This window comes from Onychomys torridus, chromosome 1 (assembly GCF_903995425.1).
Source record: "Onychomys torridus chromosome 1, mOncTor1.1, whole genome shotgun sequence".
Classification (NCBI taxonomy): Eukaryota; Metazoa; Chordata; class Mammalia; order Rodentia; family Cricetidae; genus Onychomys; species Onychomys torridus.
Genome location: NC_050443.1, coordinates 31,221,520 through 31,247,308, shown reverse-complemented (window position 1 = coordinate 31,247,308; position 25,789 = coordinate 31,221,520). Strand labels below are relative to the sequence as shown.

Sequence of the window (25,789 nt, the reverse complement as noted above, 5' to 3'; positions counted from 1 at the left end):
GAGGTCTGGCTTTGTTGGAGTCAGTGCCACCTTGCTGGAGGAAGCGTGTCACTGTGGGGGTGGGCTTTGAGGTCTCCTATGCTCAGGCTACTTCCTGTTGCCTGTAAGATGCAGGACTCTTGGCTACTTCTCCAGCACCATGTCTGCCTGCACACCACCATGTCCCACCATAATGGACTGAACCTCTGAACTGTAAGTGAGCCACCACAATGAAATGCTTGCCTTTATAAGAGTTGCTGTGGCCATGGCATCTCTTCACAGCCAAGAGAAACCCTAACTAAGACAGTAACTAACGCTCCCATGTTGTCACTAACAATCAGGAGAAGTCCACACAGCTTGCTAGATGCTCGCAGAACCACTAGTGTATCAGCAGGCTGGCTCTCCAAGCCAGGCACACGTGACCTCTCAGAGTGCAGGGAGGATTGGGACATTAAATACAACGCCCAACAGAGGCCAGGGAAAGCTGGCAAAACTTTCTAGAACGCCTCTTCCTTTTCACCCCTGGATGGAAGACATAGCCCAGGCCTCACTGTCAAGTATGTGCAAAGATCTGCACAGTGGGCCACGGGGACAGGAAAAGGGGAGACACTTCTCTGGTTTGCATTGAGGGTCTCTGTATTTACGCAGGAGACACAGAGATACCGGAGAAGCTACTGTACCAGGGTTTCTGTTGGCTGCAGCTAAATCTACTCACAAAGACAATCCTTATCTACTCTAATATTCAAAAAAGAACCTCTGCTTTGACAATGGACAGTAGTAACATACGATCAGCGTGGAGGAGAGGGAGGTGACAGTGGTGAATGTCTAGTGACCAGTGCAAATGAAAGTGGATAAACAGGGGGCAAGGGGGCTCAGGGTAGCACGGAGAAATTATGACATGGTCAACGTTCATCTAAACTATCTTCCAAATGCCAACTTTAAACCGAAAAAGACATAGTTTATTCCTTGGACAGCAGAAACTCCAACTTAGGTCTGAGCCTTCACACTCGGAAAGCTTTCGTCCAGGTCCTCGGCGAGAGTCTTATCAACGTCCCGTAGAACTTGAATGAAGCCTTCCACCTGTGAGGCACACAGAGAACCAAATAACTGTAGTGGAGGGAAAGGCAGTTTTAAAGACATTGATGCTCAGCTATGAAAACGCTCCTCCTGAGGCTTCCAAAGCCAACAGACACGCAGCAGATTCACAGGTGTCAGCCGAGGCACCTCCTGCAGTCACCTGAAATCCTCTAGTAGTGACCCCGGAAGTGGCAGACCCTCCAGCTCCTTTCACTGCTGAGCTGTCACAGATCCCTGCTGCTTTCCTTTTCGGGCATGCACTGACATTTTATTATAATCCTCTTTGCTGACTAGTCCCCTTATGTTTTCATTCCACAGTTCATTTTCCTAAAAACTACTATTTTGAAATTGCCTTCAATGGTCATAAATATTGTTATATGAAGAACCATAAAAATGTATTAATAAAAATTAGTCTTGGGGACTAGGCACAATGGCACATGCCTTTAATCCCAGCACTCCAGAAGGCAGAGGTGGGCAATCTCTATGAGTTCAAGGCTAGCCTGGTCTACAGAGCGAGTTATAGTCTAGTCAGGGCTAAACAATAAGACCCTGTCTCATAAAAGAGAGAGAGAGAGAGAGAGAGAGAGAGAGAGAGAGAGAGAGAGAGAGAGGAGTTGGAGGAGGAGGAGGAGAAGAGGAAGAAGAAAAATTTAAGCTCATCAGTTAAAAGAACTGGTTATTCTTCTAGAGGACCTGGGTTTAATTCCCAGCATCCACATGGCAGCTCCCAACCATCTGTAACTACAGTTGGAAGGGATCCAATACCCTCTTCTGGCCTTTGCAGGCAACTGCACACACATGGTGCACAGATATATATCCAGGGAAAACACACATACACACACAGAAAAAAAAATAAAGTCCAAAAAAAATTTTAATTGAAAAAACGTAGGCTTTCACTCAGTATAAGGCTGTGTACTTCGTAATAGGAAGGAACACTATGAACCCATGCTGATTCCTTCCTCTTGAGATTAGAATTACATACCCTCCAGCCATCTTGCCCACAAGGCATTGAATCCTATAAGGTATACCGTCATTTTTGACAATGGATTCAGCCCCCTGTACATTCACCCTACTCACCACAGGGCTGTAGCGGGGCAGGAGGCTCTGAAACACACAGGAACATTTCTGTTTGCTTAACTGGCCCTTCTTCAGTCCCTGAGCCACGGTTTCCTACAACAAACCAAAGAAACTTCACTATCAGAAAAGGAAAATGTCTAATGCTGCATCTGGCAAACAGATAAACATCAGTATACAAAATCACAATCAGTCCCATTGGTATTTCAAAAGCCCTGTGCTGAGCAGCCATGAAGACCTTGTGTGCCTCACATACAGCTAATCTCAGTGAAAGGCACCGCTTGCTCATCCAGCTGCCTGAATGGGAAGTCTTCCTGCTGACTCCTCCCATGCACTTTCCCTCATCCCAGGTCTCCCTCCCTCCCTCAGGCTCTCATTTCTAGACTATTCCTGAAGATTACTGCACTGAAGCCCATTTGTTGGCCCCTGGCCTCCAGCCCTCAATTCTATCCCTTTATGCCTTTTTTGGAAGAATCTTTCCAAACTGATCCTATTACTTGCTTAGAAAAAAAAAATAAAGAAAATTTCAGTGGCATCCCAGTTTCCTCAAGCTTAAACCCAAATTCCCTGAAGGTGGCATCTAAGAAGTTTCATGACACGTCTTTGGGTTTAATCAACCTATCTTCCTGCTGTCTTCCTGTAACTTAAAGACAAAGGAACATGTTTGTTTTTTCCTCCCAAACCTAAAGTCATGACAAACAATAAAAATATCTGAAAGCAGAATAAAGAAGATGCCGTGGTGGTTTGGATGGGACTGGTCCTCACAGGCTCCCATAGCTGAAGACTCTGTCACCAGGGGGTGGCTCTATTTGAAAGGATTACATACTACTCCTAAGGCATGGCCTTGCTGGAGTAGGTGTGGCCTTGTCGGAAGTGTGTCACTGTGGGCTTTGAGGCTTCAAAAACCCAAGCAAGGCCCAGTGCCTCCCTCTCTCTGCAGGTCAGGATGTAGCTCTGTTTCTTCTCCAGCACCATACCTGCCTGCACACCATGCTCCCTCACGATAATGGACTAACCTCTGTAACTGCTTTCTTTTACAAGTGTAGCCTTGGCCATGGTGTCTCTTCCCAGCAACAGAACACTGACTGAGACATAAGTATCCCTCAAGAAATTCATGTAAACAGGCAAAATGTATACATCAGGCTGGGGAAGGAGCCAACTTGTCTAGCAGGTGAGAAGCCCTGGGTTTGACTCCAAGCACCACAAAACCACAACATTTTAAAAATTAGATCTTTATAAAGAGGAAACACAAATAATATACAAATATATGGAAAGATAATCTAGCTCTCTAATAAAAAATGTAAATAAAAATAGGACACAAATTTTCACTTGTTGAATTCAATATAAAATTACAATATCCACTAATAAGAATCAAACAAAACTAACACTTTTCACACATCAGAAATTATCAATATAAATTTTAGTAGTTTGTTTATATGCCTAGTATTGCATGTGTGTGCACACATACACAAAACCAGTTATTTTAAGACTACAAATAATAACATAAAACTTTCCCAAATTGAGTAAAATAGTCATATTACTTTCATATATAAAAGAATAACTATCTGGTGGAAGGGAAGAATCAGCTCTTGCAAGTTGTCCTCTGACTTCCACACATGTGCATCACCTCCCCTTAAAACAACACAGCAGCAGGGCTGAGGCCGCAGTTGAGAGGTACAGCGCCTATCTATAATGCAAGAGGTCACAGTTGAGAGGTACAGCGCCTGTCTATCATGTAAGAGGTCACAGTTCAGAGGTACAGCGCCTATCTATCATGTAAGAGGTCACAGTTCAGAGGTACAGCGCCTATCTATAATGCAAGAGGTCACAGTTCAGAGGTACAGCGCCTGTTTATCATGTAAGAGGCCACAGTTCAGAGGTACAGTGCCTGTCTATCATGTAAGAAGTCACAGTTCAGAGGTACAGTGCCTGTCTATAATGCAAGAGGTCACAGTTCAGAGGTACAGTGCCTGTCTATCATGCAAGAGGTCACAGTTCAGAGGTACAGTGCCTGTCTATCATGCAAGAGGTCACAGTTCACAGTTACAGCACCTGTCTAACATGCAAGAGGTCACAGTTCACAGTTACAGCACCTGTCTATCATGCAAGAGGTCACAGTTCACAGTTACAGCACCTGTCTATCATGCAAGAGGTCACAGTTCACAGTTACAGCACCTGTCTATCATGCAAGAGGCCGCAGTTCAGAAGTAAAGCACCTGTCTATCATGTAAGAGGTCACAGTTCACAGTTACAGCACCTGTCTATCATGTAAGAGGTCACAGTTCACAGGTATAGCACCTGTCTATCATGCAAGAGGCCGCAGTTCAGAGGTAAAGCACCTGTCTATCATGCAAGAGGCTGCAGTTTAGAGGTAAAGCACCTGTCTATCATGCAAGAGGTCACAGTTCAGAGGTACAGCGCCTGTCTATCATACAAGAGGTCACAGTTCAGAGGTACAGCGCCTGTCTATCATGCAAGAGCTGCAGGTCCCAGCATCACACAGGGCAGGAGAGGAGAAGGGAGGAGAAGACATTTTCCCCACTATCATAAAAACAACAGTGGGGCTGAGGACACAGCAGGTGGTTCTGCCTGGCCACTGTGCAGGGTCAGGTTGGGTCATCTCTCTATTGTGGACTATGCTCTGGTTCGATCACAGCACAGCCGCCCCTTCCTTAGAAGTTTAAAGCTCACGATGTCAAAGCAGCCCACACCTTTTATAAGAAACCACCATACTTCTTTCCTACCTTTGTTAACGCCTGAAAAATATTAGAAAGGAATTCACATGAAATATCCTTCAGGATCTTCATATGGAAGTCATCTTGGGTTGTGGGCTCTTCTGTGTCGGACTCTGTGGAGTTCTCTGGTTTCTTCTGACAATGTTCCATATTTTGTATCACCCGAATTAGGCTGTCAATTAGGGGAAGAGCCACTGCACCAAATCAAAAGAATGAAATCAGCCAGATAAGCATTTATTCGTTCATCCATTCATTCATTCATTCATTCATCCACCCACTCACACTGAACTAGCGTTACACGTTTTAGGGACTATACGTAGAGTGGTTTCTGCTTCTGATTCCCACTTTAATTTCCATCAGTGGTATCTGTGACCTATGAGCTCTAATAAACTGCTTCCCACATCCACGTTGGTTTTGGTCAGTGCTGTGTCACAGCAGCACACAAAACTGGAATGATGCCCAGCTCTACAGAGCTCCTCTGAAAGGCTTGAAGCGGGCAAGGAGACAGTTAACAGTGAGGCCAGGAGAGAGTGAACCGTGACAGGAGTTAGCACCGATGGCCCTGTTCTGCCAAACGTAAGAACTGCGTGAAGTCTGGGCGGCACAGCAGGCGGCAGATGAAGACCTAGTCCAGCAACAGCAACAAAGAGATGCTCCTGGTCTCACGCAGAAAACCCCTGGGGTGACCAGAAAGATCTCAGACACACAGCAGCATGGCAGCGCTCACTGGCCAAACGGCATGACAAGCCAGAACAAGATAAACACATCTGCACTAGGAGATAAGACTCCCTCAGTTTTCACATCAAAGCAGGAAACCTCTGAGGTTTGGGGACAGATGGCCCCACACTGACACCACGACATCTGCATTTTAGCTCAGGCCTCCCCCCAGCTCGACTTAAACTGCCCCTCACCACCCTCCCCGGACCGCTCCGGCTGCATGTTTAAAGCCATCCTTGTCTCAGCACGCCAGGGCTCCTTACCTTTCCCTCTCCCAGTCTCTAAGATGAGCAGTCTGGTAGAACACCCCCACATCTGTACTGCTCCGGCCTTGATCAAAGCCAGAGTACTGCTTGTCTGGAAAGCCACATGGCTGCCAGCTCTTCTCCCTTCTGACCCCCAGCTCCCTCCAGTTCTCAGCCCAGGGCCCTCTATAGCCAGCCATACCTATCCAGTCTGTCTCTGGACAGCAGGCCCTGCCCCCCACTCTACTCCCTGGCTACACAGCTTCTATTCCTTTCACTGGTAACCCCCCAGCCACAGAGCCTTGCTCCACTCCTCCAACACACAGGGCCCCGTGCCGTTACGAATGCTAATCTCCATGTGCAGCGTTTCCTCCCAGGTACTCCACTAGCCCCTCAGGCTGTTCTCAGTCACAGTGTCAGTGAGGGAACCTCTCCATAAATAACGAATGGACACTCAGACACAGTACTTATTTACAGAAAGAAAACAAAAACAAAATGAAACAGACTCAAAACAGGGAGAGATCAAAACATCCCTGAAGGGCAAAAACAAGCACCGTAGGCCCAGTAACGCGAAATGGAGAAACTCTTGAGCCATTCCCAATGGCCAGGAAGAAGATAAAGACATCTCTACCAGTTACTTAAAACTCCAGACAATAAGAAAAAGAAGTCAGGGAATGAAAAATGACAAAAGTAGATGTGACTTAATAGCAGATAAAGTTCAAGATTATTATGGGAACTACTAGTAAAAACAGTAAGACAAAAGCTGGAGAGATGGCTCAGTGGTTAAGAGCACTGGCTCCTCCTCTAGAGGACCCTGGTTCAAATCCTACCACCCATATGTTGGCTCACAACCCTTTATAATCCCCATCTCAGGGGATCCAACATCTTCTGCTGGTCTCCACAGGCACCAGATATCTGGTGTACATGTGTGCATGCAGGCAACCCCTGCCCCCCCACAGACACAGACACAATCAATCAATCAATCAACCAATAAACAAATAAATATAATTTAGGAACAATAAGACAGGAATGTGGATATAGCTTGGTGACAGGATCCCTACCTACATGTGCAAGGTCCTGGGTCCAACCCCAAGCACAGCAAAAACAAACTACAGCTAAGTCGATAAAGGTGCAGCCAAAATGAATACACATCCACAGCCTCCATAATGTCCAACAGTCCTCAGTGGAAGAAAGTATGCGACAGAGAACAGCCATTCAAAAGATAAAATGTGTAGGAATAAACATAATAAGAATGCCTCAAGCCACTTCTGAAATGGACCCACACAATGCATTCCTAGACATGCCACACATTCAACACAATACCAATGAGAGCATCTGAAAGCACATGGGGCTTTGAACTCTTCACCCTAATTCAGCACTAAACAAGTCCAACAGTCAAAAACACGGAGATATCAGACTGAAGAGAGACTGTCCTCACTGGGTACTGAAACATACAACTTATTAAAAGTACTTGGCGACTGATTCGTGAGCACAACGGAGTAAGTAAAACACACAGAGGACTTCAGGGAGTCTTCGTGACAGAAGCAGGGTGGGACCTCTGGGCAGACTCTGGGCACAGCCACACCGTTCAGTGCCGCTTTCTTTTTGGAGCTAGGGACTGAACCAGGGGGCACTCAGGCTACGCAAGCATCTCATTACTGAGCTGTACCCCAAGCCCCTCCTCGATGCCTTTTTATAAACTTTATAATACTTTTGTATTAAGCATTTAACATTTTATGTTACTAGGGGAATAAGGGTATTTTCTTTTTAAATGGAGAAAACCTGAAAGAGAAAGCCCGTGAAGAAGAGACACAGGCCCTTGCGATCTGGCGGGCACGGGTCTCATTTGGTGAGCAGACACCACACTTACCTTCTTCTCTGTCCAGGTGCTCCTGCTGGGACTGGGAAGCACTGATGGCAGTCAGTACCGACAGCACAGACGCCAGCACTGTCTTCTGCTCCTGCAGGATGATGGGCGGCTCACCCGCTTGGCAGAACTCATGGCACACCAGGTCAAAAAGGAAATTCCATGTGGCTTTTCCAGTATCAGGACACTGTACTTAAGAAATATGTTTACAAGTAGTAATTTAAAAATAGTGAGCACTTAAGTGAGCAACTACAGCACGTTCCAAGAAAGCACCTTACCAATTGCCTGAATTCCATCATCCACTGTGGTAAGCAGCTGTAAGATGTGCATGTAAACATCCAGCCCTTCCAGGTTTTCAGAACTAGGCAGACAGAAACGGCAAAATCACTCCTAACTTCACTGTTTAGAGGATAGCAATCATTCACTCACTCAGCAGGCATACATTACCTTGTACTAAAGTGCAGAATGTCAAACGGCCAACTGAATGGAGTCTGCTCATTAGCACTTACATTAAAATTGGGAAAACAGAAAAATGTGTGTGTGTGTGTATGTGTGTATCTAAACGTGAGTGTGAATGTGTGAATATATGAGTGAATGTGTGTGAGTATATATGTGAGTGTATGTGTGTGAATGTGTGAGTATATATGAAGTACATGAATGTGAGTGTGTGTGTGTATATGTGTGTGTCTATGTGAGTGTGAATATGTGAATATATATGAGTATGTGTGTACGTGTATATGTGAGTGTATCTGTGTGTGTATGTGAGTGTATATGAGTGTATATGAGTGTATATATGAAGTGTGTAAATGTGTGTGTTATGTATATGAATGTATGTGTATGTGTATACATATGAGGTGTATGTGAGACACTGACATTTCTATGGGATGTGAGGCCTACAGCACAGACACCATGTACTGATGCACCTTAGACTCCACAGCTCATCCTAGCTCCCTCGCTGAGAACACCAGAGCCACAAAAACCCAATTCTTTCGTCAACGGTTTGTATCCTTGGAACTCAAAGCGCTGTGTCTTCAACCAGACCATTAAGTGAAAAGAGTGCACAATTAATGGCTCAGCTGTGTTTACTCAAGTATCTGTCACTTTGGGGAGACAGAGTTGGTTAAGATGTTACACCCACCTTCACAAGTGTAAGAGTCTGAGAGGAAAGAAGGTAAGTAAAGGGGCCATTACCACAAAGCAAAATGAATTTAACACTAGAAGGTCCAGGCACTAAAAGACCACACAGAAATTTAGTCAGGGAAGAGGTCTTAAGAGAAATGGTGTTTCCATGGTAATCTGAAGAGGCAGATGTCTGTGGCATTGGAGAGACAGCCTGAGCAAAGGCTTGGAGGCAAGAGGGCGGGCCTGGCTGGTTCATCTGCGGAATGCAATCTCGCATAGCTGAAGCCGGAACAAGGAGGGCAGACCCTATGTGGAGGCTTGTGAGCCAGTTTTGTTTGCTTTAGGATCCAAACCATTTCCTAAGGAAGGCTACCGAAGAGCCTGGAGAACAAGGGCAAGATGGGCATGCGCTGCAGAAGCAGCTCCAGGGCTGAGGCTTGGGAGAAGCGCACCGGAGGGCGGGCAGCTCAGAGGGCAGATGTGGCACGTGGAGAATAGGCCTGGCTGCCAGGATGGCGTCACAGCAAGAGTCGGAAGCGTGGCTTGGAAGCTGACTGGCTATGAGGAAAGAGCTGGATAGGGAGGAGTCAGTAAGGGCTTCTCCAACTCTCCCACCTTCTCCAGACGGGATACTGGCAACACCATTTACTGACTGGAAATACTCAAGAAGCAGATGTGTATGTGGCTTAATCTTCATTTGATAAAAGATATAAAACTGATAGCTTTTAACACAGCCTAGTAAGTTCTGAGAATATGCTGCTAAGAACTAAGCAGATAAATCAAACATTAATCTTACAGTTATTAGTGATAAATTGTTTTAACGACCTATAACTACTGCTTCTCATGACAAGACATCAAAGCCCTCAAGTCGATCATCTACACAGATTGGTATATGGACACAAGGAGGAAGTAGAGAGGAAACAAGTATGCTCAATGGAGCGTTTTCATGTTCAACGTAAAAGAAAACAAGAAAATCTTTTCTCTTTGACTATTTAAAAGACATAGAATTGCTATCAGTAACTACAGCAAGCTAAACACCTATGACCAAGTCACACTGGAGCAAATGCTTTGAACCTTTATGATTCCTGCAGAGGGACTATCCTGCCACCACAAACCTAAGAGAGACTGGCTGCACACTCAAACTAAGACTCTTCCAGCTAAGGAGGTTTCGAACAACTGGATTTTTCCAGAACATTCTGTACAAGAGTTCACCTACCGTACTTGTTTGGCAGCTTCCAGTACACAGGGGACAATCGAAAACACTGGCTGCTCTTCAGAGTCCTGACGGGGTTGGTCCAGAAGCGGGGCACTCCCATTTCTAATCCACTCCAACATGAGTTTTTCATCCAAGTCGAAGAGCTTGTCCACGACCTCCCCCACCTTCACCAGCAAGTCAGCTGCAGTAAAGACAGGCGTTCAGTTGAGAACCCAAGTGTCTGCAGCTACAAGGGGGAGGTACCACTCCTCAAGCTGCTCCAAGAGCCACATCTGCCCAGGTGTCGCTTCCTTCCTGGGGGTCTCCAGGAGCCTCTTTAAACTGGCTTATTTTCCTTTAGTGCAAGTGGCTTCCTGGGGTTGCAGAGAGGGCCCAGCCATGAAGAGCACTTGCTGGTACTCCAGAGCACCCAGGTTTGATTCCCAGCACCCATACAGCAAGCAGCTCACAACTGTCTGCAACTCCAGTCCTAGGGGATCTGATCTCCCTGCTGGCCTCTTAGTTACCAGGCAGACACCAGCATGCAAAAGATACACAGATATACATGCAGGTAAACACCCATACATTTAAAAATGGAAACACAGAATTTTACAATGAAAAGTCTGCTTCCTCCGATGTGCTCTGCCCTCTCTCCCTGGGTTTCACGGTGACTCACCATTTGTCGAACTTGACATGATGAAGCAAACACTAGCGTAAATAGATGGATGTTCCCGGATCCTTTCAACCCAGACACTGGCCACTTCTGTCTGGGAAAGGCAAGTAAGCAACAACCTACATGACAAATGTGAGCTCAATATCTACTTGGAAAACAGCAAAGGCCGCCGACAGTTAAGAATTCACTCTGCTTTCCCAGGTCCCTGGATTTATGGACCCCAGGAAGAGAAAGGCTTACCTGCTGGTTTCCAGCAGAGTGGGTGGGTCCGAGTCACACAAACACTGCAGAATCACCTGCCTGCAGAGCCACAGTGAACCGTGAGCGTCACTCATTGCCAGGAACCAGGTTTCATTTCATTTTCAACTTTTTTTTTTTTAATTGTAAGACAAAGCATAAATGCAGTGAATTCTAGAACAGTGGTTCTCAACCTTCTTAACGCGATGACCCCTTAAAACAGTTCCTCATGTTGTGTGATCCCCAACCATAAAGTTACTCTGTTGATAATCCATAGCTGTAATTTTGCTACTGATAGAAATTGTAAGTATCTGATATGTGACACCCTGCCAAAGCGGTCATGACCCACAGGATGAGAGTCCCTGTTTTAGAACAAACACTCATGTTTCTAAGGAACAGAGCAGAGTTGCCCATCTGCAGCTCCCTTTGCACCCCCAGTGTGTTCCTCTCCCACCTAGGAAGGGTGACCCTGACTTCCCCAGAAATCATCTCCTTGCTCTGCTCCATAGTTTTGTTAATAGATTTCTGATTTTGCATTAAATTTTATATGAAAACAGCTATGGTTTTTCCTTAAAACATCTTTTGGTTATCTATGCATCTTTTTTATCTGTTTCTAAGTGACACATAGTCACTGTTCATTTGTTCTTCGATTCATCCTGGAACACACTGTATGTGGATGTAACAAAAACAATTCAAAAGGCCCAGGTCCGTGAAGACAGGGATAAACCCTTATGACCCTCTGATAAGAACTATCACTTTAACATATGCTGGACACAGACCTCTTTAAGATCCTAAATTAACAGCCATGATCCACCACCAAGAAAATGAATATGCCCATCAAATGGATCATGTTCTCAGATCTACTATGGTAACCACCAGAGACGCCACTATTAAAACGACGCCCTCTGCCCAAAGCTTCCTGGTTTTATAAGGTTTTACAAGCCTTTAGGCTTGTCTGACAGCCTTTAATCCCACAGAGAAGTCTTTATCTTCTGGTCTGTGGGCAAGCCCCACTCCCTGATTTAAGTCAAAGTTCTCAGAGCAACACTGCTCAGCACTCGAGTTTCCCAGACTGGTTCGGGTACTTGGATTCTCTATGCTTACACTGTTCTGGGTTCCGGCCAGTGGCCCCCAGCTCACCTTAGGCTCTACACATTCTTTTCCCTGCCCACCTGCTCGCTGTGATGACTCATGTGTTACCATGGATGCCCAGGCTTGGTTCTGGGTCATGTCCATAGCTGCTACAGAAGCCACATCAACACACAGGTGTCCTGAGACAATGAAACACCACAATCCACACTTTTACCTCTAGGTACCAGGGTTCCCTTGGGATAGAAACTTAGAGCCCATCCTGAGAAACACGGCTATTAGGTAGTAGGACTTACCCACGATCCTCGCAGCTGCTGATGGACACACATATCTCCTGGAAACAAGCCATATTCCCTAAAATTCCCACACAGATTTCCTGTCAATCAAATAACACAAGTCACAATGGCTGTGAGGTAAAAGCCACAAGAATAACAACAAAAACTTCTACTGAACCAAGTTTGGGGGGAGGGAAGGGGAGGCAGAATATGGAAGTTTACTGGTGGCACCCAGATTTATATACTTGGCTTACACAGCTCACGTAGTTGAGAAGGAATAAAAGACACAAAGGAAGTCCAAAGGCAGACATCACCGTTGAAGAAACGCTATGGTGGAAAGAGTTCTTAACGTGGACAACCAATGGGGAGAGCGCAGGAACATGAGACAGGAAACGAGGAATACAGCAGAGGAAAAGGATCAGGATTCAAAGGATCTGACTGTCACGCTCAAAGAGTTTGGACTTAATACGGGATGGCATCTGGAGCCATGAAGGTTCTCAGAGGGAACACAACACACTGAAGCTTGTTATCCATGCATCCTTTCCCACAGTAGTCACAAGATGAGGACTGTATTGTCCCCACTTTTCAAATGAGGAACCCAGGGAGGACAAACAACCTGCTTCAGGTCTCTAAGTGGGACAGAGCAGCAATCCAGAGCTGCGTGCATCAGGGTACTCCGCCTAAGAAGATGGCTGCTATTATCAATGAGGGGTGACGGCGGGCATGGGAAAGCTCAGAGCTGAAGATCCTAAAGGGGAAGGCAAACAGTCTGTCAGAAGGTGGAGAGGGAGTGTAAGGCACAGCTCACAGGCGTGAAGTTGCCTCGGTTTCCCAGTCAGAAGTACTAGTCCTATCAACAGGAAAAATTAAGATGAAAGGACCCAGTGCGTTCACACAGAACAGGGTTTCCAAACTTGCTGGGATTCAACACTCAGGGAGTTTGTCAACAGTTTCCAAGCCCCATGGAACTCTCCTGACTCAGAATCTCCAGGGTACGGCCTCTGGAGCTAGTGTTTACCAAGTGCACCAGGAGTTTATGATCAGTGTGATGATCACTGAATTAGAACAGAGGATACAGGATTAGGAAATAGGCAAGCAGGTAGAAAATTCCTGAAGAAAGTTGGGAGTGACACCAGTTACCAAAAGGGGAGTCAGGGCTTGTGGCATTGCAGGGGTAGAGCTGTGACTTAAGAGACTAGGACAGGAGCTAAGCTGCCTGTGGGGGCATGTGCCTGCACCCTAGTGCTTTGAAGATGGAGATGGAGCCCCGGCTCACCAAGGAAATGACCGTAAGGAGAACAAGGGTGTGCACCCTGGACAGAGTCCAGACTCAGGCACAGGAAGAAACAGGAAGGGACCAAAGCCAATGAAAGCCAAAGAAGAACTAAATGGTTTATTAAAACGCAGGTGGTTGAAACACTGGGAAAAGAGCAAGTGATCTGGGGCAGAAAACACACTTTCTCTTTACACTAGAGAGGTAAGGAGTGAACTTTCTGCTGAAGACCAAGCTCCTGTCTAGGCTGCTCATCGGAGTCCCTGGTAGATGTCACAAACTGCTTAGAATCCCACATGTGGAGATGTGGCCTGACTTTTGAAGATCCTCCAGGACAAAGCTTTTGAAAAGAGTGTGGCCCTGCTCTAAAGTACTGACATCACCTGGGAACACAGTGGACACCCAAGTCCTGCCCCGACCTACTGGATCAGGTTCTCTTGAGGTGGGCTCAGCACCAGTGACCTGGGACATCCGACGTTTAAGATCGGTGGCCTAGTGATTCCATCTACGGCCACGGCTGAGAACCACTGTTGTAGCAGGCTATGGCCAGGACACAATTACAGCAGCGTGGCTAATTCCTGAACTAATTATGATTCATATAAAAAAATAGTAAAAGCAAGGGGAACGCTGCCAAATTGTCAGCACTTTATGTTAATATATGGACCCAATACGGGTGGAGCATTCCACTAAATAAAAATCTTAATTCAAGGAGCTAGAGAGATGGCTCAGCAGTCAAGAGCACTAGCTGCTCTTCCTTCCTGGTAGTCACATGGTGGCTCCCATCCATCTACAATGAGATCCAGTGCCCTCTTCTGGAGTACAGACATGCACGCAGACAAAGCACCCATTTCCATAAATATGTAAGTATTTTTTAATCTTCATTCAACATTCGATTTGTAATACACCCCACGGAATTTTCCACTTTGTCTCAAAGGAAATGAAGAAACACTAACTAGGGTTACACTGGAGCTGGGCACAGGCTCAAACTCCAGCTCCGTCTTCACAAGCTGAGTCTGGACCTGCTATCTTAGTCTGAGACTCTTTATCTATTGTGTGTGTCTCAAAGGAGGAGTAAAGGCCAAGAGTAGAGAGTGGATGTTCATTGACTACAGTCACTCAACACAGAAGACAATCACGCATTGTGGGCACTGCACACAGAGACAGACAGGAAAGCTTGGGACACTGCACTGCTCAGAGTGCACTGCACACAGAGACAGACATGGCAGGAAAGCTCAGGACACTGGGACACTGCACTGCTCAGGGAGTGTGCTGCACACAGAGACAGACAGAGTTCCAGCTGTCGCTCTTGGGAGCTTGCTCTCAGCAATGACCACAGGCAGAAAAGTGCCACACTGAGAAACAGACTGAAAGGGAAGGGAAGGCCAGAAATGTGGCATGCTGGTGAGCCAGGATGCAGACCGCCCTCGACCAGGAAGAGCGTGCAGGTAGATTTTACAACAGAGTTCTCACAATTAGACTGTGGGAGTCTTGACCAGCAACAACTTCAAGACGTTGTTAGGCAATGGAGGCCTTTGTGAATGAAAAGAACAATGAACTGAGAAATAAACAGCGGGTCTAGGCACAGTTTCTGGTTCTGTCACTTATTGGCAGCCTAGTATGGTTATGCCTATCTGGTTTCCACAGCTGTTAAATCAAGTCATTGATCTCCCTAACCTAATCCAAATCTAAAATTCTACATATCTAGTCATTTCAAGGAGTATGCTACCTAAGAATGTTCAATAAGTATTTTGACACTGATTTATAGCTGGTAAGCAAAACTGGAGAGAAGAACTGTACACACTTACTCTTAATCGGGGACACCTGGATTTGGCCAGCACTCCCATGAATATGTCAGGAGCCTTAAATTCTTGGAGAAATAAAGCCACATCCTACAAACAAAAATGATTAGCAATTTAGATGTGGCATACTGCTCAAGCTCCATAGCTCAGACAACCCTAAAAGTTTAATTTCCTGCCTATTTCCTTTCATCCACAAGGGAAAAATCAAAGGTCAGGAACAGTGTCTAAAAGACACAGTAAGCCAGGAAGTGGTGGTGCACACCTTTAATCCCAGCACTTGGGAGGCAGAGACAGGTGATTTCTGTAAGTCTAAGGCCAGCCTGGTCTACAGGACAGCCAGGGCTACACAGAGAAACCTTGTCTTGAAAAATACAAAACAAAAAACCCAACCAAATAAAAAGACAAAAGTACCAGAAGAGCCTTGGTGGTACTAGGTCCTAAGACAGTAGAACAAACCCATAAACAAATCTAACTTGACAGAGACACACCAGAGAATAGCCCCCCTTTTATTCTGTACCAAATACATTTTTTCTGACCATCCAGAATTCTCATTAACTTATCCAAACACATTTGCTGACTGCCAGATTTAAGTTAGAAGCTGGGGGTGAGAAAGGGGTATGGGTTAGGAGTCACCCCCTAAATCCTACCATGTAATAACCTAAAACTGAGATAAGTGCTACTGAGTTACATCCAATATCAGGACTTGGGTTTCCAAAATCCTTAAAAGAAAAAATAAATAAATAATTAACAGAAAAAAATTCTGTTCACAAAGTAACTACAGTGGCCTGGAACTTTCTCCCTGGAGATTTTGTTCCACCCACATTACCTAAAGGGGCATACCACACAGGTGATCCTAGAGTGGATATGTGACCCCAAAGAGATGACGCTCTCACTGAGGAATGTAAGATACAAAAGCTAAATCTGTTAGCTGTGGGGTATGCCAATTATAAACCACACACTACATAATAAAGTTTCAGTCGATGATGACTACATATATGTGTATGTATGTATATATGTATACACATACATACACACACACACACACACACACACACACACACATATATGTCAGTGGCCCTATGAAATTATACTGCCTAGTGATGTCATGGCTATCTTAGTTCACATTTATGTTAAATACACCATGCTGTCCATAGGATGAAACTATATATATGTTTCAAGGCAAAATTTTGACATTAAGAGCTCCTGGGACTTCATACCCTGAACCACAAACCGGAGAGCCTATAGTCCCTTGAACAGTGAAGGAATGAATCTTTTTAAAACCTCTTCACTCTTGAGTCTTTTCAGAATTTCACTTCCATCCTCATACCTCATCCATGGACATATCCCAGACTCTGCAAATCTCATTCTCCATTTCTTCAGCAAGCTCCATCTGTTGCTCATCATCATTGGAGCCGGACTTGTCACTTTCAAGTGTGACAATCTTCAGACACATAAAGAAAAAAGATTAGTTAAAATACTCAGAGTTCTCCAAGTAATAGAATATTACTTAGAATAACACTTAGAAGTCTCCAAGAGAGTATCCCTAAAGCATTTCCTCTGGCAAAACAGTTTCTAATAACTAGAGCCTTGGATAGATCTACACATTCTATATTCCTGGAGTAAACAGTGTCTGTAGGCACCGCAACAGAAGAAAACAGGAATGAAATGTCAACAATCTAACTTTCGCTCTGAAACAGTTTAGGATTAGTGTAGAAAAGACATGGAAACAGTCACAATAGAGAAGGTGGACTTAGCTGAACTGGTGAAGAGCTATAGGGGGAAAAATGAAGGACCAATGACCTGTTCCTGGGAGAAGAAAGACATTTCTCTTAAAAGAAAGTGAACTCTCATGGAAGGGCAGGACTCTGTCCTGGGCAAATGAGACCAGCGTTCAGAGGTGTGTACAAGAGTTCAGAAAGCACAGTACAGGTCTGGAGATGGCCAACAGACTACTGGAGATGGAACACAACATACTGTGAGTAAAAGGAGGCTGAAGTGGGTGCAACCAGCCTTGGATCCCAAGTGAAGAAACAGAAAGTTTTCTCTTATGAGCATCAAAAACACCCTTTAAAAGTAATAAAAAGGAAGGCTGTTTTGGCCACTATGTAGAAAATGGCTCTGAAAACAACAAAAACAGGAATTGGCGGTATGGAAGGCAGAAAAATCTGACAGTTCCTGAAAACTCTGCTGTCATTATAATCTCAATCTACATAAAAGCCTTGTGTACGATAATACTGGTTATCCTATTTTATACAAAGTGTGAAAAGAAACCGAGGCTCTGGGTTAACGAGTCACGCTTCCAGCATGGGATGAGCTTGCGTCTTGGAGATCAGGGCTGTGTGACTCCAAACTATGCAGTCCACTATGACAAGAGCCGACGAAACAGGAATGCCAGAGTCTAGACTTCGGAAGTGACAATGGGGTTGGGAAGCAAAATCCGAGTAAAGTATGTGCGTGGGAAGTTAGGGGATTGGCACCGCGAACCTCTAGCATCCCATCCACGCCCTTGGTTCGGAGGGAGCCTGCGCGAGTCTCCCCACCTGGATGAGCCCGCTGAGGACGCCGAAGAGCCAGTGCTTGCTGTAGACCGTGTTCCCAATGCAGTCTCCCCCGGCCAGGTCCTCCTCGTCCTCCTGATCGCAGCTAGGCGGCGGAGGCGACGGGTTACGGTCCATGCTGGCGCGCAGGAGCCGCGCCGGAAGCCCGGAGGAGGCGAGAGGACGTGCCAGAGAGCCCGACGCACCCAGCGCGGTTTGCACAGCGCCCCCTGCCGTCAGATTCCCGAATAGCCCGGGAACCTGCAGAACGGGTAGGATCTTCCCAAAGTGTCCACCTAGGACCAGGCGTGAGCATGGAATGCACACATCAGCGTTACCTTTGTCTGGACCGAAGAGGGGAAGGGAAGAGAAAAAAAAAAAGAAGAGGAGGAAGAGAAGATTGGGGATGCTTGGATGTGGGACTTCAATACAAGCTGAATCTGGATGAAGAACCGAATATATAAAACAAAACTTTTACGTCTAGAAGAAACTGTAAAGAACTTTTTATGACCCCAGAGATAGGGAGGGTTTTCTTGAAATACACGGGAGCCTAATGTGAGAAATTGCCACATTTCTCAGACTGGGGAGATGGCTCAGCGGTTAAGAGCACTCTCTGGTCTAACAGAGGATCCGGATCCGGTTCCTGTTCCCGACATCCACATGGCAGCTCATACCTCTCTGACCTCCTGTTCCTGGGGAATCCGAAGCTGCCTTCTGGCCTCTGCGGGCGCCAGACATGCATAGACACACATATAGGCGAAACACATTAAAAAAAAAAAAAGTAATTGCGGGGATTGGGGATTTAGCTCAGTGGTAGAGCGCTTGCTAGGCCCTGGGTTCGATCCTCAGCTCCAAAAAAAAAAAAAAAAAAAAAAGTAAAAAAGTAATTGCTACATTTCTCACTATCGTTCTACATAAGGCTCAGCTGGACATGGTAGCTCACACCTGTGACCTCACACCTGAGAGGATGAGGAAGGGCGTTGTCACAAATTTAAGGCAGTCTGTGCTTCACAATGAGACCCTGTTAATGATGACATGTTCATCTTCAAATTGGGGAAAAATCAGTCTATAAATAACATAGGCTCAGGATCAAGAATAACAAAATCTTACAACTAATAAGTCAGTAAAGAAGAGACAACTGTTAAGAAAACAGACAGAACATAGAAATAGGCAATTCACAAAAGAGGAGACAAAACTAAAGGGACTGTTAAAAGAATCTCCAAGTCTGGTTTATGTAAAATGCATGAAGGTTGGGGACAGAACTCAGTGGAAGAACACACGTGTGCCAACTGTGCCCGAGGCCCTGGGTTCAGTCCCCATTCACAAAGCTACGTAAATTCCATGGAGATGTAAACTTAAATCAGTGTAAGTTACCACTTTGCATCCGCACAGCTGAAATCTGACCACTCCGAGTATAAACAGGATGGCGGAGAAGGGAGAATTTCACACACTGAAGAGAGACTTCACCTGAGCACAATTACTTTGCAGGACAGTGTGATCAAAGCTACTTGATTTCAAGAATTGTAGTGGATAGCCATCCCAGCATTGGCCTGGAAGTTCCAACCCCCATTGAGGCTTCAGCAATGATCACACCCACAAGGCGGGACAGAGAACGGAGCGGAAGACCGAGGATCAAGAGGAGGTCGCGCTCTTGGTTCGGGGACGCTGGACGCAGGAGGTGGACCGAGCAGAGTTCTCCAGAGAACACCGCCGGACTGTGCTATACCTTTGCCAGACCCTGCAACCTACCCCTTCATTTGTAAGTTACCCTACAAAATAAACCTCCCTTTTAACTACATGGAGTGGCCTTAATAATTTCACCAATAAAGAATGGTGACCTGTTTTTTAAGGTTTGAAGTGTGTCCTACCTGCACATTTTTAAAGACACAGACAAGGCTAGGACAAAAGGAAAACTATCGGAGGCCATTATATAGATCAAATATCGGCACTGTTTTGTGAAACCTTCGTTTCTGTTGCACACAAAATGCCAAGTGTTTCACAGAGCTTCTGTCTTATTACACACATACCACACACACACTGCGGGAGTCAGTCCATCATAGGTCAGCAAAATTTTGCATTTCAGTAATTTCTTACAGGTTGTGGGAAGGGACGTGCCAAAGCTTTTCTATCCCAGAGACATATTGCAGAATGTGTCGTCTTCTCTCCAGAATTAATTTTACAAAATAGGAGTGACTTGCCTTTTTAAAGGGTGAACATTATCTATAGAAACATCTAGCTCTGACAAGGAAGTATTTGTCTGAGTTTTTCCAGTTGGCCTCCTTTATGTCAGAGTAAGCTCGCCACATGTGTCTCTAGTCCCTGGAGAGTTAGGAGAATGATGAGGAAGAATGTATTTAGGCAAAAGAGAGGGTTTAAACTTCCGTCCAACTCATCCCAATGACTTCAGCCTTTCACAAACCACAGAAATGTTGCTGGCTTGAAAAGAATAGCTCTTACTTCCCCATGCCTTGCAAGGAGAAGTACTTTTGGGACGAGTTTTATTCTGAGGGATTCCTGTCTTAGCTCTGTTGCTGTTGGTCTTTGGCTGCTCCAACAGCATATAGAGGAGAGATGCTCTCTAGGGGATGTTTCATCAAATGATGATGAAGCTCTCTGAATTGGCCCAGGGAAACTTCTGTCTATGGTGTGAGTCCTTGTCCTTTCCTCCGCTCCCCTCTCTTCTTCTTCCATTTCTTCCCTTTCTCTCATGTTCTCTTCCTTTAGAGAGAGCATGCATCTCTATATAACCCTGGACAGCCTGAAACTCACAATCCTTCTGCCTCAGCCTCCTAAGTGCTAAATCACCACTGCGGCCACAGCTCTCTCCTAGCACAGGCAGTGGGAGAAATTGCTCTCCAGGCAGAGTGGGTGCAGTTCTGCTCTGACCCCATGGAATGTCCAGGATCTATTGCAACCTGAGCAGTTCTCAGCTCTCCATCAGTGGAGACAACAGTGGGTTCTCTGATACAGACAGAAACAAGCTGGATGATAAGAGACTCTGGGTGGCAAAGGGCACACTTGGTTTGAAACATCTACATCCTCTCCAAGAACAGGGAAGAGTAATAGCCATCTTGGTAGTTATGCAAAAAACCTGAGAAAATGTTCGTGGAAGATGCTCAATTTATTAGCATCTCATTTCTCTGCTTCTCAGGAAGGTGCCACAAACAGAAAAGGTGTAAACTAAGGACAGCTGTGGTGAGCTGTGCACTGAAGGACAGATCCAGCTAACATTAAATGGGAAATGTCTTCAAAAGTGACAAGTTAGGAGAAAAGGGAAAGCCCAATATCTAGGTTCATTTAATTTTTATTGTGCTGTGGCTGGTGGGATGTATTTCCCTTGGTGACAGTTTCTTGTCCATGTCTCAGGCCCAGAAGATCTCTACTCCAGGTAAGCAAGTCACTGTCTTCTGTGTGTGGCAGAGGATCTGGAGCGTCCTTCACAGACAGCTGCCTTCCCCAACCCATGACCTGTCAACAGTAAGTGTGTGCTCATGAAGTCTTCCCTCAGTCCTGGGAGCTGTGTCGTGGATTATGAGGAGCGGGCCAACCTGTGCTAACCTGTGTTCTTCCGGGGATTTTTGTGGTTGTTAAATAGCTTATTATGTGTTGTGCCTCAGTTTCCTTAAAAGATAGACGTGGCACTACATCACAAGATTAATTTAAAAACTAATTCATTTCCACACATATTGGACAATGCCTTTTCTTTATGTGAAAAGTTCAGCTAGCCCTGGCTGCTGTCACTGTGGACTGGGGACTTCACTGGTTCTCCTGTGCCTGGCCTGGAACACTCTACCCTTGGGATGCACTTCAACTTACAGTCAACAGACATAGACGTGAGCTGCCACAAAGGGGCAGCAGATCCCCTCTTCTGTTGGTGAACTGCAACTTTCAAATACAGATTGTTTCTACATTCCTGTGGGAAAGCTGGTGTACAAACATTACATGACCTCAGCCCTGAGATCCTCACAGAAAAAGAGGACCAGAAGAGTTCAGAACTACATGGGAAGAGCAATGCAACTTGTCTATCCATGGAGACTTCACAAGCACGGTATCCCTTATGTGGGCCCTGCTCTGGTAAATATTTGTAACTCACAGATAAAACCACCTGTCCCCATCCTTTGCTCTTACCTTGACCAGCCTCTTTAATGAACTCTAACCATCTTTAGCTGTCAACTCCCAGGACGAAGAAGCAAAAAATGATGGTGGTCCATGTAGTTACCTGCCAAGCACAAAAGGGAGGAAAATGATGTTAAGTTCAACCTCTAGAGCAACTTGGTTTCTGCTCTCCAGAATGATCTTTACAGGCAAATCTACAAGCCTTTGCACAGGCCTGTGTGGAAATGACCCGTGTTTGGAAAGAGACCCTTTATAAAACACAAAAATCAGTCTTGAATTTCTAGAATAAAGAAAAAAGATCTCATAGGAGTGTATCTAGAAAACCCTTTAAAAACCCACATTAAATTTTCTTTCCCTCCCCCTCTCTGTCTTTCACTTTGAAAGAGAATGGTGACAGACAGTACATGAATAGGTTCAATAGCTGAACAACTTAAAAGTTTATTGAAGATATGAAGTTTCTCTAAGGTGGCCAGGGGAGTGAACTGAGAATAAATATGAAAAAGCACATTTCAGGTTTGAGGAAATCTGTGGTCTTGTCATCATCCTCCTCTCTCCAGACTGCCACTGACTTACTCACCCAATTCTGTCCTCTCCTTTCTTTAATATATGAGCAAGCAGTTCTTTGTTTCCTAAAATGGCCTTGAACTTCTGGACTCAAGAAGTTTGTCCTGAAAACTGGGACTACAGTGCATGTGTATTTCACCAGCAATGTATGAATACACTTTCTTCAGGCCTCAAATCCTCTGTTCAACTTCCAATATTTTTCAAATCCCTGCAAGGGTTCTGTTTGGTTGTGAAAGATATCAGAGTGTTTCCCCTAGATATCACCTTAGCCCTGAAGAGGGAGAAGAAATCCATAACAGAAAATAATTATAAAGACACTCTCAGATGGAAAGATCAATTTTAGAATCACACTACCCCAAAGTAAGCAATCAGAAAGATGCATGAGACGGAACTGTCTCCCTCTACCCTGGTGTTGAGAATGCATTAGATCAAATTGGCCTCATCTTCTCCTAACTGTGCATCCAGTGCTGACTTTACCAAATGCCCCAAACCTGACATCAGAACATGTATTTTCTTCACAGAATACTTGTAAAAACAGTGTTTGGTATTGTTGTGTGATTTTTCTATTCATGTCACCATCTTACTTTTATTAAACACTATCTCATGAATTATAAAATTAACACATGGACTCCTTGGATCCTGTATCTTAAAAGAAAAATCAATGTGTGTCTGGAAACTATTGAATTATAGACAAGGATGAGTACATACAGAATGTAAAGTTAAATTCCAAAACTATGAAGCAAGTCAATTGCTGAATAATGAAAAGTAAAGTAAGTGACTTTACTGCTTACTCTCATGCAATAATGCTTCACAGTAAGAACTGTGATTTCATAAGACCCAATGGCATATAGAAAGCAGGGAGATCAGTGCATGAACTGCTCCTTCAATAAACAAGACACATAAGTGTGGGTCACCATGAGATTATAAATTAAAATATAAAGTACTATCTTCAACACAAACTATGAATTTTGCAAACTCCAGTTTTTATCCTTTGATACATATGCAGCTACCACAAAAGGAAATGAGTGACACTTTATGGGAAATGACAGTGTTTCAGTTTTCTTACCTGTAGTTAAAACTCAAGCTGTAACTTCTCCAATTCATCCTAAATTGCACTATGAGGAGCAGGTGTTCATAGCTGCCAAATTGAATTGCAGTGTCAAGCTGGGCAACACTGTATGAACTCTTTTCTGTGTATGAATGATGATGGTGCCAAGTACCCAGAGGACTGCATCCACCATGAATTCCTTGTGCAACCACAGCTCTGTGCACAGAGACCTGAGAGTGGAGTTACAGGCAGCTTCACCTGGTAAATCATTGCATGACTTTAGATGGGCTGAGACAGAGATTCAGTCATTATTTTAGGCTGTTACATTCATTCCTTTTTATCTCTGTCATTATTAGTATCGTGGATTATTCTTCTAAGTCATGTGTTCTCTCTGACTGCTAAGCCTCCCATATTCCCAACCCAAGAAAAGGAGTTATATACACAGCAAATGGGAAGAAATATAATGGATATCACTGTCCTTTAAGGAAATCAGAATGGTCAGAATCTTCTCCCGTGAGCAAAATCTAGCAACTTTAGTTGTGGATGTACAGTTTAGCTACACACAAGCTCCCTTTACATCAGACTTAAAATTATAGGTATTGGGTTTATATTCTGTGAGTTTGGGGCATCACTAAGAACCTTTCTCAGCGTGCTTTGTACAATACATTTGTCAGCACTTTATAAGACATGGCAGCCATGTTAGTCATATACACACTATGACAACACTAGCCTGTGGGCTTTTACATACACAATTCCAGAGCTGTAGGACTTTTTAGCCCCATGTAAGTCTCAATTTGAAAGTCAAGCTAAAACTCCTTTCTAGTGAAGAATAGAATTCTGTTTCAAATATGTTTCATGTTCATATGTTTTATTTCTTTCCTATAAAGTACTGCCTTGTGCTTTATTTGTTATAGGTAGAAGAAAAAATGAATATGTTGATGACTATGAAATACACCTGGCATATCTCTTCCTGTTTATCTGCCATATTGAACACTTAATAAAACCTATGCATGAGACAAGAGGTTTCAATGTAAATAGCCACAGCAACTCTGATTACATTCTACAGGTCAAATCTCTAGATGATGCACATATGAATCAGGAATTATGTGGTTGTTGACCAAAAATATAACCAGACATATTTTTGGTGACTGAAAATATCAGAGAGAGTCCAGCTCAAAGAATTGGGTAAGAACAGAAATACAGTATTTGAATAACTAAAAGAAGATAAAACTAATGGGGCAGATAAAGTATGAAAAACATAGTTATCCTTGGTTTGTTTTCCAAAAATAGAGAGCGGTCAACTAAAATTAAGAAAGGTTTCTTCTTGTATTCTGGTTGTACTTCACTGATAATGGATGTGTTGTCTAGACATCCAGAATTCCATCTGCTTCACACTTTACAGGCAGTCTTGTTAGAAATAACCCAAAACTTTCTAGTCTCTGCTCTTCTTTAAGTTTGCATCATTGTCCTCCTGCTCTTCGCCTTTTCTAGCCTCTGCTTCTCTTCATCCTCTTTTCCTTTTTGTCTGTTCCTTCATACATGTTTTCTCTTCTGTACAACAGTGGGTCTGTCTATCACCTATCCATATCTCTATCCAGTGATCATCTACTCATCATCAATCAACTTGCTTGTCTATAATTATATGCCATTGATCATCCATCTACACGTGAATCTGTGTATCACGTCATCTGCTGGTCATCTTTCTTTCTATTACCTACAAATCTAAATGGAAAATTGCACTTGCAACTGAAATTGTTGTGGGTACATTTATAAAAGCAAACAGTGTGTTGTAATTGAAATTTTAAAGATAATCATTTACCATTGCATGCCTATGCATAAATGGGTTGTACCAGATTAAAAGGGAAGGCCACTTCCACATTGAAAATATAAAAAGATTATATATATATAAAAAGATTACATAATTTATATATGTCAACCAAAATAGAGATCCACATGATGTATGTCCTTATGAACCAAGCTCTTCTTTCTCTTGGGAGCTGTTAACAATATTCTAGGTGCTTGAGTGACTTCACTAATGGAACATTGTCATTCTTGATAGTATTCCATTCTGATCCCTACTACTGCTTTGTTTTTGAATAAAGTACTTTGCTTGAGAAGACTTGAGTTCAATTCCCAGCATTCACATGACAGCTCACAACTGGCAGCT

At 44.3% G+C, this 25,789-nt stretch overlaps 1 protein-coding gene across 3 annotated transcripts; it reads right to left on the bottom strand.

Moving 5' to 3' along the window:
* Window positions 1-240: 240 nt before the first annotated feature.
* Window positions 241-18,057, bottom strand: Saal1 (serum amyloid A like 1). 3 transcript variants are annotated; one of them, XM_036174104.1, is made up of 12 exons: window positions 17,898-18,057; window positions 16,685-16,798; window positions 15,364-15,447; window positions 12,307-12,386; window positions 10,925-10,984; window positions 10,688-10,803; window positions 10,033-10,213; window positions 7,973-8,055; window positions 7,698-7,886; window positions 4,875-5,059; window positions 2,134-2,226; window positions 241-1,059 (listed from the first exon to the last, which is right to left on the bottom strand). In XM_036174104.1, the coding sequence occupies exons 1-12, from the start codon at window positions 18,030-18,032 to the stop codon at window positions 967-969; spliced, it is 1,413 nt and encodes a 470-aa protein (XP_036029997.1). In that variant the 5' UTR covers window positions 18,033-18,057; the 3' UTR covers window positions 241-966. The 3 variants fall into 3 exon arrangements, with proteins under 3 accessions (XP_036029997.1, XP_036030005.1, XP_036030014.1); XM_036174112.1 differs by lacking the exon at window positions 15,364-15,447; XM_036174121.1 differs by lacking the exons at window positions 15,364-15,447; window positions 16,685-16,798.
* Window positions 18,058-25,789: the final 7,732 nt, after the last annotated feature.

Bases quoted from the DNA above. Each gene is read 5' to 3' on its own strand.
- Saal1 (XM_036174104.1), bottom strand. From the start codon at position 18,032: ATGGACCGTAACCCGTCGCCTCCGCCGCCTAGCTGCGATCAGGAGGAC. The intron at 15,448-16,684 runs GTATGAGGATGG...TTTTGTTTGTAG, and splicing joins GGGATATGTCCATGGATGAG to GATGTGGCTTTATTTCTCCA. The intron at 1,060-2,133 runs GTGAGTAGGGTG...TGTGCCTCACAG, and splicing joins TGCCCCGCTACAGCCCTGTG to GTGGAAGGCTTCATTCAAGT.